The sequence below is a fragment of the Apostichopus japonicus genome, chromosome 4 (assembly GCF_037975245.1).
Source record: "Apostichopus japonicus isolate 1M-3 chromosome 4, ASM3797524v1, whole genome shotgun sequence".
Lineage (NCBI taxonomy): Eukaryota > Metazoa > Echinodermata > Holothuroidea > Aspidochirotida > Stichopodidae > Apostichopus > Apostichopus japonicus.
In genome coordinates this window covers 1,075,466-1,088,010 of record NC_092564.1, presented here as the reverse complement: position 1 = coordinate 1,088,010, position 12,545 = coordinate 1,075,466, and the positions used below count along the sequence as shown (strand labels likewise).

The 12,545-nt window shown below is 38.0% G+C and overlaps 2 protein-coding genes across 2 annotated transcripts; one reads left to right on the top strand and one right to left on the bottom strand.

Annotated features, from left to right (window-relative positions):
* Positions 1–6,750: 6,750 nt before the first annotated feature.
* Positions 6,751–7,371, bottom strand: LOC139967093 (uncharacterized). Its single transcript, XM_071970812.1, has one exon. The coding sequence runs from the start codon at positions 7,369–7,371 to the stop codon at positions 6,751–6,753; it is 621 nt and encodes a 206-aa protein (XP_071826913.1).
* A 970-nt stretch (positions 7,372–8,341) lies between these two features.
* LOC139966065 (26S proteasome complex subunit SEM1-like) lies at positions 8,342–12,455 on the top strand. Its single transcript, XM_071968715.1, has 3 exons — positions 8,342–8,501; positions 9,639–9,735; positions 11,301–12,455. The coding sequence occupies exons 1-3, from the start codon at positions 8,408–8,410 to the stop codon at positions 11,359–11,361; spliced, it is 252 nt and encodes an 83-aa protein (XP_071824816.1). The 5' UTR covers positions 8,342–8,407; the 3' UTR covers positions 11,362–12,455.
* The last annotated feature ends 90 nt before the right edge of the window (positions 12,456–12,545 follow it).

Below are 12,545 nucleotides of genomic sequence, written 5' to 3'. Positions count from 1 at the left end.
ATATTTCAGTCTGTATGCTTTCGCAGGGTTGTAGCTTGGATTTTGCAGGTAGCTGTTGAATTTTCTGGAGTGGCGGTTGCCTGAGAATTTCGCGTCCAGGGGAATATAAGGGTATACATATATATATATATATATATATATATATATATATATATATATATATATAAATGAAAATCGTAATGAGTTGGAAAATCAAAAACAGTGAAAAAACTTTCAGCCTCCACCGGGATTCGAACCACTGGCCTCCCGCTTTGTACGCGGACACCCTAACCAACTAGGCTATGGACGCTGATTGTATGTCCAGAGGTTCGAAACCGGTGAGGAAGGTCGTAATTCCACTGTAGGCGTTTGTCACCTGTATCGAACAATACTAGTTCTGTTTTTGGTGACATATTTTGCCTTACTCTAGAGATCAAACATGATGCTAACCAACTCGAAAATCATTTGTGAATCCTAAAGCCGGATCTCGAAAGAGATACTATAAACATACTATATATATATATATATATAAATATATATATATATAAATGAAAATCGTAATGAGTTGGAAAATCAAGAACAGTGAAAAAACTTTCAGCCTCCACCGGGATTCGAACCACGGGCCTCCCGCTCTGTACGCGGACACCCTAACCACTAGGCTATGGACGCTGATTGTATGTCCAGAGGTTCGAAACCGGTAAGGAAGATCGTAATTCCACTGTAGGCGTTTGTCACCTGTATCGAACAATACTAGTTCTGTTTTTGAAGACATATTTTGCCTTACTCTAGAGATCAAACATATATATATCAAACATATATATATATATATATATATATATATATATATATATATATATATATATATATATATACTATTTACTGAATTTTGTACCGGTCGATCAGCGCGAGTGCCGGGCGGTATTAGAACTTTTTACTTGGAGTATCGGTCGGCAAACGTAGTGCAGGCCAAGTTCGACCGGCGTAGCTACAACACTGTGCTGTATAGTCAGATCAAATGGATTTGCTCCATATAGTCCCCGATCAAACCACGGTATGGACGTATGCAGGCTAAACACTTACTACAATGCTTAACCACTCATGCGTGAGTGCGATGGGACAGGGTGACACTCGCTTGTTCTAGCTGTGCCGAGCACAGTAGCTTTAGGTTAACGACGATGAAGTTATAACATACGATGATGATACTAAAACATCGATGATGATGTTAGGGATACGATGATGATGTTAAAACATACGATGATGATGTTAAAACATACGATGTTGATGTTATAACATACGATGATGATACTAAAACATCGATGATGATGTTAGGGGTTACGATAAGGTGACCATATTTGCCTGACTGGAAGCAGGGCCAATTATTGCGGGACTGATATGGGGGAGGGGTTAATTAAGGGGAGGGGGTGTCCCCCTCCCCTTTGGAAAATTTTCAAGTGCCTAATGTGCTTAGATGTAAAATGGTGATACTTAGAAGCACTTTTTAAATCAATTTTATTTTCAAAAATGTAGCTTTGTCTTAGATTAAATTTACTTACTTTACGAAAGAGTGCTAGGCTAGTTCGATCTAGCATATATTCCACTTTACACTGGCCCACCTGAAATACTGGTTAGTTCCGTTCTGCGACTGCACACTTGACTAAAATTTTGTTTTTAAATTATTTTACTAATCATATGGGATATTTTCGAAATTCCTGACCATTTTGACGAATCGGGGACATTTTCGGGGACACTTGTTCATCGGGGACAGCAAACTGTAATCGGGGACTGTCCCCGAAAATCGGGGACGTCTGGTCACCTTAGGTTACGATGATGATGCTAAAACATACGATGACGATGCTAAAACATCGAAGAAGAAGATGATGATGATGATGATGATGATGATGATGATGATGATGATGATGATGATGATGATGATGATGATGATGATGATGATGATGATGATGATGATGATGATGATGATGATGATGATGATGATGATGATGATGATGATGATGATGATGATGATGATGATGATGATGATGGTGATGATGATGGTGATGATGATGATGATGATGATGATGATGATGATGATGATGATGATGATGATGATGATGATGATGATGATGATGATGATGATGATGTTAAATCATACGATGGTGATATTAAAACATGCGATGGTGATATTAAAACATTTGATGTTGATATTAAAACATACGATAATGATGTTAAAATATACAATGTTGCTATTAAAACATCGATGATGATGCTAGAACTTACGATGATGATGTTTAAGCATACGATGTTGATGTTAAAACATATATACGATGGTGATATTAAAATATCGACGATGATGTTAAACATGCGATTATGTTATAAGATACGATGATTATGGTTAAAACATATCATGATCTCATTATACATCTGCTCTACAATCGATTAACCCCTTCTCTTTCTTCTTGTTGTTCTTCTTCCTTTGTCTCTATCTCATTCTCTCTTATACGCTAGGCATGGATCTTTGATCAGAGATACCTGCTTTAATTCTCATCTCCCTAAGAAACTTCAGTACCAGAGTCAGTTTATAGCGTGAAGTGACAATGCCGTATTATATTTACAGAACTGTGTGATTGCACAGACCTTTGTATGCACGTGCTGAGCCGGCGGAACAAGTGAATCTCACTCAACATGACCGTTTGGAAGTACACGCAATTCGACTTTCTTTCCGACAGTGGCAGTTACTCTGCTGCTAGTACTGCTACGAAGACACTAGTACCAGTTCTGCGACAGAGGGGCAAGCCTGGTGCTCTTGTGCCTAAATTTGTACGTTCTCTTTCTCTGGAAAACCATTTCCCGTCAGGAATAACATAATATCCTTTTCCCTACCCTGCTCCTTCCTCCCCTCTCCTGTTTACACAACCAAATGCTTGACACTCAGAAACTTTGTATCAACTTCCGAACAATCTCTGACAGCAGGTGTACAATTCATATGCAGAGAGGGGAATTAACTAACGATGTGGCTCGCTGACGTCAGTTTTGAAGCGCCCTCGTTTTTTAAATTAAAAACATGGCCACCAACACAGTAGTTTGGAAAAAATAGTTAGAAAATTCTTGGTAATTCGAGGAAAGGTAGTTTTGACTATACAGTTATTTCATCAGAGGCTGTAAGAATATTAGTCTCTACTATGAGGTCACTGCAAAACCCGAGGGTTTATTTCTATACGTATATGACAAGCAATATAAATATTGCTCACTATGAACCGTGTTTATTAAACGATAAACCAGGTTAATCGACCGAGATTCCCGGTTTTTTAGTGATAAACGGAATATAATATAAAGGGAGGTACTTCGCAAATCCCATATACATATAATGAGCAAGCCTTGCCAATTTTCTGCTTTTATCAACGCGTAGCCAGGGGGGGGGGGTGCGAAGGGGGCAGCCGCCCCCCTTGAGCAAATTTTTTAATTTTTTTTTAATGTTTTTATGATATCGCTAGTATTTTCAAAAGAAAAATACTAAGATGCAACTAACAAGGCCTGGGAAGTGCCATTTCCTGCGATCTGGGAGGCATTTTCAGCCAAAATTTTCTTGTACGCTTCGGGCCAATTTGGTGGCGCTACGCTTAGATAGTTTGCAGAGCCGTATATAGAGACGGCTCTGATAGTTTGCAATTCCGAGTCTACAGTTTCGCCCCTCCCTTGGCAAATTCCTGGCTACGCGCCTGGGAACAGGTAACATAAATTTCTCCTCCTACCCTATGCATTATATACGTGACTTAAGTGTTCCTACTCCTACAATATACCATACAGGTTTAGGTCATTATATATGCTTGTACAATATGTAAGGTATGCGACACGGTTAGATATTACCAACGGATGATAAAGTGCAAATAAAACGTATCAGTGCAGCACGCTTGATACACAAAATATTTGATTGGATTCATGCTGGTGGGGTAGGCGCTATATCCACTTTATTACCAGCACACTTTCTCATATTTTGTTGAATCTCTTTATTCTGTTTTGTGTTTCGTTTGTAGTCAAGGTCATTAGTTTGCCATAGCAAACCATAGTGCACTACTGCACTTCCTTTCACAAGTTTTGTTTCATATCTCCTTCTATGTCATATGTCATACTTATGTTGTGATAAAACAAAAATAAAAATAAATGAAATAAAATAGCGCAACAGCCCTCAATGTATTTTGGTGTACATATTAGGTGCAGTTTAAATCCAAAAAAATTATGGAGGTCCAATGCATGTATTGCTTTGTATAGGAGTGGTGGGTTCGGATATTGCTTTATGAAGGGGGCTAATTGTAAAACTTTGACTAATTTTAGTTTTTAAAATTAGTTGGCGGAGTGGGAGGGGGTTGTGTGAATATTGGGGGCATGAAAGAGGAAATGGGAAAGGATGTCTTTCTGTGATCACGACATTAGTGTGATAACCTACGAGATTTAGCGAGGGAAGATTTGTAACACAATAATTCGTGCCTATAGGAAAGCTTGTTCGCGAGTGTGAGCTTGGTCTGTATACTCACGCGGACGAAACGCAAGTAGGCTATACTTATCTGTTGAATTATTGTCCAACATCTCAATGAGGAGGGCGTTAAGCATGCGCCGGGTTTCAAAATTTAAGGACAGTTTTTCCAATGTACAATCATGTATGTCCAAGAACTTTCTTAAGCTCAATGCAGACAAAATCGAGGTTACGGTGATTGGGTCTAGAGTCCAACTGGCTAAGTTCAATCTGCATAAACCTTGGGTTATGTTCGACTGGTATGGCAATGAGTGCACAGGTCGCATTTTATCATCAGATCTGCCAATTATCATCTCACTAACATTAGACGAGTACGCAAAATGCTCACTACTGAGGCAGCCCACCTAGCAGTGCAAACTCTATGGTTACCTCCAGGTTGGACTATTGCTACAGCCTCTTGATTTGCCTAATCAATAAATCCTTCATCACCAGACTTCAAAATGTCCAACGCACCTCTGCTTGCATCATTATCAATCGAAAGAAGTATGACTCATTACACCACAACTTATTGCTCTTCAATCGCTCACCATACCATAAACAATCGCCATCTTACATATTGGTCTTACTTCAGCTACAACCATCACGCAGGCAGCTCAGATCACCTACATCTTCACATCATTTGATCTCACATATCCAAAAGTCAGATTGTGTCATTTGCAGATCGATTATTCTCATGTGTTGATCCTAAACAATGGAACGCTCTTGCAAACCACATCAAGAATGCTCAGACTGTATATAAATATACCTATATATATAATATATATATCCAAAAGAGGAAAAAATGATACTTGCGTTTCCAACTTTATTGCTTAAAACGTTAAATCTGTAGCAATTACAATATTACCAGCGTTATCACAGCTCTTCCTCAGTTGCAGGACTGAGATGAAAAATAAAAGAAACGAGACCTTATTCGGATTTATCTTTGCATGGATACTCATAAAAGAGAGATCTCTGTTGAACCCATTATAATTGAGGCGTAAGGTTGTTTTCAATTCCCGGTTGCTTCTTTCCTTTGCAGTTTTGAAGAAGACAGAAAATAACAAATTTCAGGTCAGATAGGCTGAGATTTGGAAGATTAAAGTGTTCTGTAACGGGGAAACCAGGGTTGTTCTTACGGATGCTCAGTTTGTGATTATTGAACCGAAGCCTGAACATAGTGCTGGTTTCGCCAATATAGGTGACCTTGGGGCACTTGTAACAATAAAGAAAGAAGATGACATTGGCTGTTTCGCAATCAAATCTACCAGGTTTCAGAGTGATACCTGAGGCCCGGTGGAGGAAAGCAGGAGAGGGGTCGAGGTGTGTGCACACGATGCATCTCGGTTTGTTGCAAGTGATGTTTCCACTATCAGGCTCATCACTGGGTGGGGGGAGGGTAGTTCAAACCAGCACTGATATGATATTACGTGGTTGTCTATAGGCTATTACAGGGGGAGCTTTAAAGAGTTCAGCTATTGTGGGGTCGGAACCTAGAGTACCCCATGCTGGCCTGCATTAAAGGGTGAAGGGAGGGGTGGTACGTGACAACGAGGGGTAGTCTATCAGAATCAGGTTTGTTTCGATAGGTCAGCAGACTGTTGTAAGGACAGAACCCTTTTGAGGTGGTAGTTCAGTAGTCGGTACGGGTATCCCCTTTTAAGGAAGAAATAAAGAAGTTCAACGGCCTCAATGAGAAATGTTTGGTCACGTGAGCAGATACACGGTATCTGAAAACTATTAAAGTGGAGATAAGAGTGTCTATCAGTTGGTTTGGCATACACCAATGTCTCTATTTTGTGATCTTCGATCATGAAGAGTACATTGAGGAAAGGGATTTGCTTCGTGGACCGTTCAGTGGTTAACTTTATAGATTCGTGAAAGCAACACACTATTCCAGATATTTTTGGGTCTACAACAACAAATTGGTTTCTCACACTTTCTCTTTTTGCAACGTTAGGATCAGTGACATTGATTTAAGAGCCCTTTGAAATTTATGAAATGACATCAAGGGAACTTAGAAAAAAATAATATAAATAAGTAATTACTCATGAAATACCTCCCATCAATGATTCTCACTAACAGAAGTCAACTGCAGGAATGCTGATTGCACATTTCACTTAGTTCCTCAACAGAAAAATAAAATAAAATTTGTATTTACATTCAGACACTGGTCATCAAAATGAATTATGGTGCAGGAGTGGATACTTGCATGGTTACTATATATACAAATATTTGCCCCTATATCTGGCTATTTCATAAGAACCTTACTATCCAAACAAAACAGTGTGCTTTACAGCATCTCTGATGACTTCTTGAGGTAATTGAGGAAAGTATTTCTTATACAAGTGCAACAGTTCTTCTAAAGTTTCTACCTCCTTTTTGTCTACTTTCCTGTCTTCAGTTTCTGTAATAAGTTGTGTTCCCTTTATTGCGACCAGCTTACAACTTTCAAACACCACTGCTCGAGGTGTAAGCAAGAAATTATTCTTTTCTTTAACAGTATAAGTCGCAGTCATTGAGGATTCAAAATATCTGATGTCACAAGGTGTGAAAGCTTTGATCTCTGCATACCTAAACCATCCCTCTGGTGACAGCTTTGAAGTATCAATTGGCCTATACGCCTGTCTTGGTTCGTGATACCAGATGATGGAATTTTCTCTCTTTACAAACTTATGACGGAGGAAGCCAGAGATGTATACAGGTGATTCATCATCAAAGTCGAGAGGAAAAGCTTGGAACGTTGGATAACCACAACCAACCTCGACCAAATCTTTACTGCCGGCACCTCGCAGGTTTAAAACAATGACTGTCACGTGATCATTTATTCGTGCAATATCTGCTGAAACATAAACTACTTCATAGCCAAGAGATTCCAAAAGGACTTTCATAAATACATTCAAGCTGTAGCAAAGACCGCCATATTTGGCAAAGAGGTTCTGCTGGATCTCAGACCAACTTGGAAGGTGCCGACGTTCATCATCTAAAGAACACGCCACAACACTTTGAAATGGTATGATTTGTTGAAAATGATTAATGATGTGGTTCAGAAGAGGAAGTGTTGGCTTTAGATCTTCAGAGGAGACTGCTGGCATCTCAAGAGTCCCGGATAGAAATTCAACTGCCTCGTGACTTGACAATGACATCTTTGACCAGTGACTTGCATGGGGGCTATCAAACAATGAAATATTCTTGTTTCTTTTTTATCCAATTTTAACACAATTAAGAAAAATAAGATGTGGATATAACAATTATACTTCTGAGTTACTGCTGACTGAATTGACGAAATGCTTTTGTACAATTTCATTCAGTTCCCTTCCCCTTCTCCAAGCTGCTCCCACCCAGCCGTATTTTATATATAATAGGCCTTAGCTTAGTATTATGTGGTGCCTATACAGATGTACTGTATGTTAGTCCATCATAACTAAAACAAGGTTACTGGTTTGTACATTAATGATTAATTAGCCTAACTATATTACTATAGGACAACACATGTAGTCTGACCTTTTTAGTAGTCTTATGATGTAATTATTGATGAGTAAGCTATAGCCTAACATACTGCAACTGTAGGCTGTGCCTATAGTTGGTCATTCCCAAAAGGAAGAAACGCTTTCTTCTAAAAGTAATACATACATGTGCAGATGTGTGCATGATAACTTAATTATGACTGAGTGTATAGAAAACATGCGGTATAGCCACCTTCATGCAAGAAAATAGGTAGACATGAACCTTCCATATATTCTCACGGCTGTTTCATGATGTCAACAGTCACATTCACTGTGCTGTTCTCGTAGAAATTGAAGTTCTGTGGCTGTGCTACAGAGCGTTCCATATTTATAGCTAGCATTTTCTTGCTTTACTTAATAGCCAATTATATTAGGCGTATTCTGGTCAATCAAGCTGCACGCAACTCACATAAATCTCAACATGACTGAGCAAAAGGATAAAGAGAAATCAGAGAAGAAAGTCGATTTGGGACTTTTGGAAGAGGACGACGAGTTTGAAGAGTTTCCAGCAGAAGGTGATATAAATATGTAACAGAGAAATAATGCGTAACTAACTCCACACCGGCCTAGTGTTAGCGTAAAAGTGAATTGCCATGTTAGTATAGAATGCTATGATAGGCTAGCTGTATTATTGAATTGATTGTGCCCATAAGTAAGTGATAGTAGCCTACTAGTATAGTCAAGGCTTCATAATTGACGCACCCCCGTAATTGACGCACCTTCAATTATTACTAGCAACGATACAGCAGGCCACCTAAACTTTTCGCAGTCAAGCAGAATTACATATTTTATGAGTTTGAATCCATTTTAGCTATTTGCTGACTAAATTTCGGTATTTTTTAAGCTTTTAACACCCTCCCCACAGTTTTGCACGTTTTTTTGGCATTTGGAAATCTTACATCCTAAAAATAACCAACATTACCTCAATATGATAACACTATTCTGTAGGACCTAACCTGTCTGAGCTTAGAGGCTCAGAGCATAGTAAACAGCATCTAAAGTCAATGGATGTATACTAAGGCCTAAACTACAGTTAGCTTATTGACGAATGTGTCAATTTAGGGGTATGAAAGAACTTGACACGGCAGACATTTTGTGGTCAAATTCTGCCCAATTGTACGGTGCATAAGCACAGAACCTTAAATATTTTGATTTAATAACATTTCTGAGGAACTACACATATGAAAAACACATACAGTCAAGTGATTTGGATTTTTCCTTGATAGACATCGTTGATCAAATCCTTAAGTGTGTCAGTTATGAGCCCACCATGCTACTAGTACTACTTACTAGGAGAAGTAGAACAGTAGTACTAGTAGTTTGTAGAGGTTGACAAAGCGTGGGGTTCAAAAGCGTCCACCACAATGCAAATTGACGGTTCCAGAAAATCTGACGAAAAGTTTAAAAAATTTGTTAAATATCAAAACCGACTGAATTAAGTTTCTGGTGGTCTGCACGAAAAGAGAATGGTTAGGCTAGGCTACATGATAAACTTAACAAGACAATGACGTAAACTGTCATAAAGTCTCCACTTCGTTGTATGCAGGTTTCTCCCACATTTGTGGACGCTCGAAGCGTCGTAACAATAATGGCTGATTATTATTAATATTACAAGTATACAAAACTAATGAGGTTTATGTTCCTTCATTTAGAATGGACAGCAGAAGATGAAGATCAGGCAGATGTCAATGTATGGGAAGATGACTGGGACGATGGCAATGTTGAGGATGATTTTTCACAGCAACTGAGGTAATACCTGGAATAGACTCGTATATTAAAAGATAACCTACGGAGGCACTAGGTTTGAGGTAATGTGCAGTAATGCAAATCTCACACAACCGGTAGTGTTGCAACATGAATCTGGGTATCGTAACTACTACTTTATTTTCTAACATACTCTTTCAAAAAGAAAATCACAAACCTTGGAAAAAAGCACCCCACATCATCCTTCATTCATACTCGACATACGATATTACATTAACATGTTCGCACGTACAGTATGTAAAATCTGTAATCCGTACACAACCAGAAACTGGGGATTCCCCACTATTCCATCATATTGGAATCGGCAACTCTTCAAGTTCACATGTTCACACTCAAAAGTTTTAACAATCAACAACAACTTCAGACAAGAAGAATGTAACATGGGGCTATGTAAATATGGGATTATAAACTATATACATGAGAATAGTAAAAAATTATTTATATCGTAAATCGGCTGTTGTTTTCTCCAGAAAATATGCTTTGAATAAACTTACAATATCCATCTTTTGTTCAAAAAGTTCTTAAACATTAAACAAGTAGCCAAAGATTACTATAAATGACATTGTGGAAACTTCCACAAAAATAAACAAATCCATTCCATTACAGCAACAAATCTCAAGTACCGTACTGCATTGTGTGTACCTGTACCATACCCAAGGCTATACAAATATACAGTCCGAAGGGCGAAGATGGACATACTCCCTGTGGTTTTGGCTCATAATTTATTAAATCATAACTATTATATCAAAATGAAGTGAAATACATGGGGTAAGATTTTATGCATGGGGAACCTTCACAATCATTGTATGAAGGAAGAATAAATGACAAAAATTCAGAATAACTTTGAGGTCTTGTTACATGCTAAGCCCAAGTAACGTTAGATATTTGGTCCAAGTTAGGTCCAGGTTAATACGTGAAAAGTTGATTCGTTAAACTATAGGTCTATGCCAGTACGTAAATTGATAAACTAGTTATTCAAAATAAGAAAACACACACAAAACAATGTTTTCTTTTATTTATTTCAATAGCAACACATATTTTGATTATGTCCAGGATTACCGGAATGATACAGAAACAAATGTAATAACCGGTTGTTTTCCCACTCCCGGTGTTATTTATGCATTGTACTGTGATCGGGACTAGTCAATACCAGGATTGAGATACCGGGATTCACTTGACTACCAGGATCCCGCGCAATGCTAGTTTAAGGAATTTTTCTAATCCGGCAATCTGGATTTGCCACATTCACGAGACACTAACAATGCATCATAAGTATAAAAATCAGCTTGTTACTTTGCTGTTCCTTTTGGATAAGTATTTCAAACACTGCTTATGCATCTGAGGTATATTTAAGGTCCCCTCTTAAAACCACAAGTGATAGACTAAAGTAACTAGATCATGGAGTAAACTTACCCAGGGAACTATTGCATCTACATGATCAGTTCATGACATTTCTGTTAGGATTGGATAATGATTGCAAGTTGGATGGTGTTTTCAATCTTCCTATGGATATGAATGAAGCATTAACTTTTGCTTATATTTCCACACAGGGCAGAACTTGAGAAACATGGCCACATCACCAATGGACAGCCAGAACCAATGAAGACATGATGACTGAGGAACATGTAATGCTGTATGTGCACAGAGATGATCAGAGAACAGGCTGGTAAACTCTAAATAGTCCCTGGACTCCTGTGTTAAGGGTCTACCACATACTGTTTGCCGGTTTGAATAGTTAATCCATTAATGCAAAGTAAAATGTGACTCGCTGGAGGAGTCTATGTGTCAGAATCTTAGCTTTGTTAAATGTTAAACTTCATCAAAGTTTAAAAATTGTTCATAACCTAAACTTGTTCCTTGTCTTTGTATAGAGCTGTTAAGAATGAGAAGTAAATACAACAAAACTGATTTTTAAGATACTTTTCTGGTTGTCCTTCTGGCAACATGTAATACTAGTTACTGTAAGTTTGAGAGCAAGTTTGCTATGCCTTATTGTAAGTAACCAAATAATGTGTTTATCTTACAAATTTTTGTCAGACACACAGAAAGCCCTAAATGAACTCTGCTTTTGGAGGGAATGAGACACATTCAAACTTCCTGTGGAGTTCTATCCTTATGATTTTCTCTTTTCTAGTATTTGGGCCTTCAGACTGTCAAGTACCTGTGGGTGATTGCACATCTGAGATATGTTGAATAAACTCTCATGATAGTTGCATGAGTCATACCTAGATCTGATGCATTCCAGTATCTTTCAGAAGTTTCATAAATTAGCTAATGCACTCTGTAGTACCTGAGCCTTGCAAATGCAATGATGAACTCTGTTATTCCTGAAATGTGTCCTTTGCAAAATGAGGAGTGAGTGAAGCTAAGAGATAATGGCACCTGTGAAAATGTAGTGATATCAATAAATGACAGAATCCATGTTATGTGACCTGAAGTTTGGTTTGAATGTTAATGTGAATTATGACAAAGCTTTCCTGCATTAACAGTTCTTTCTGTTCCTAGCTTAAAAGTGTGTTTGGTGGTTTCATTTATGCCAACTCAAATCTCATTGATTATTCCAGCTGTAAGGTAAACTGAAAGAGACAAGAAATTCCAAGTACTGATAACCCATCGGATATTATCATTTGGTCCTATCAAATGATGTCTTTGTTATCTTGACATTCGAGTCCGTTGTTTGAATAAACAGTAGATTAGTATTTAAATTTTATGAGTTCATAGTTATTATTTCTGTTGGTAATGAACTTTCTGATATTGTTTTTGTTGCCAGACTCATCTTTCTTGTTTGCATGAAA

Excerpts from the sequence above, each read along its gene's own strand:
- LOC139967093 (XM_071970812.1), bottom strand. The coding sequence starts at position 7,371 with ATGAAAGTCCTTTTGGAATCTCTTGGCTATGAAGTAGTTTATGTTTCA.
- LOC139966065 (XM_071968715.1), top strand. The coding sequence starts at position 8,408 with ATGACTGAGCAAAAGGATAAAGAGAAATCAGAGAAGAAAGTCGATTTG. Across the intron at positions 8,502-9,638 it reads TGAAGAGTTTCCAGCAGAAG|AATGGACAGCAGAAGATGAA; the intron begins GTGATATAAATA and ends TCCTTCATTTAG. Across the intron at positions 9,736-11,300 it reads GATTTTTCACAGCAACTGAG|GGCAGAACTTGAGAAACATG; the intron begins GTAATACCTGGA and ends ATTTCCACACAG.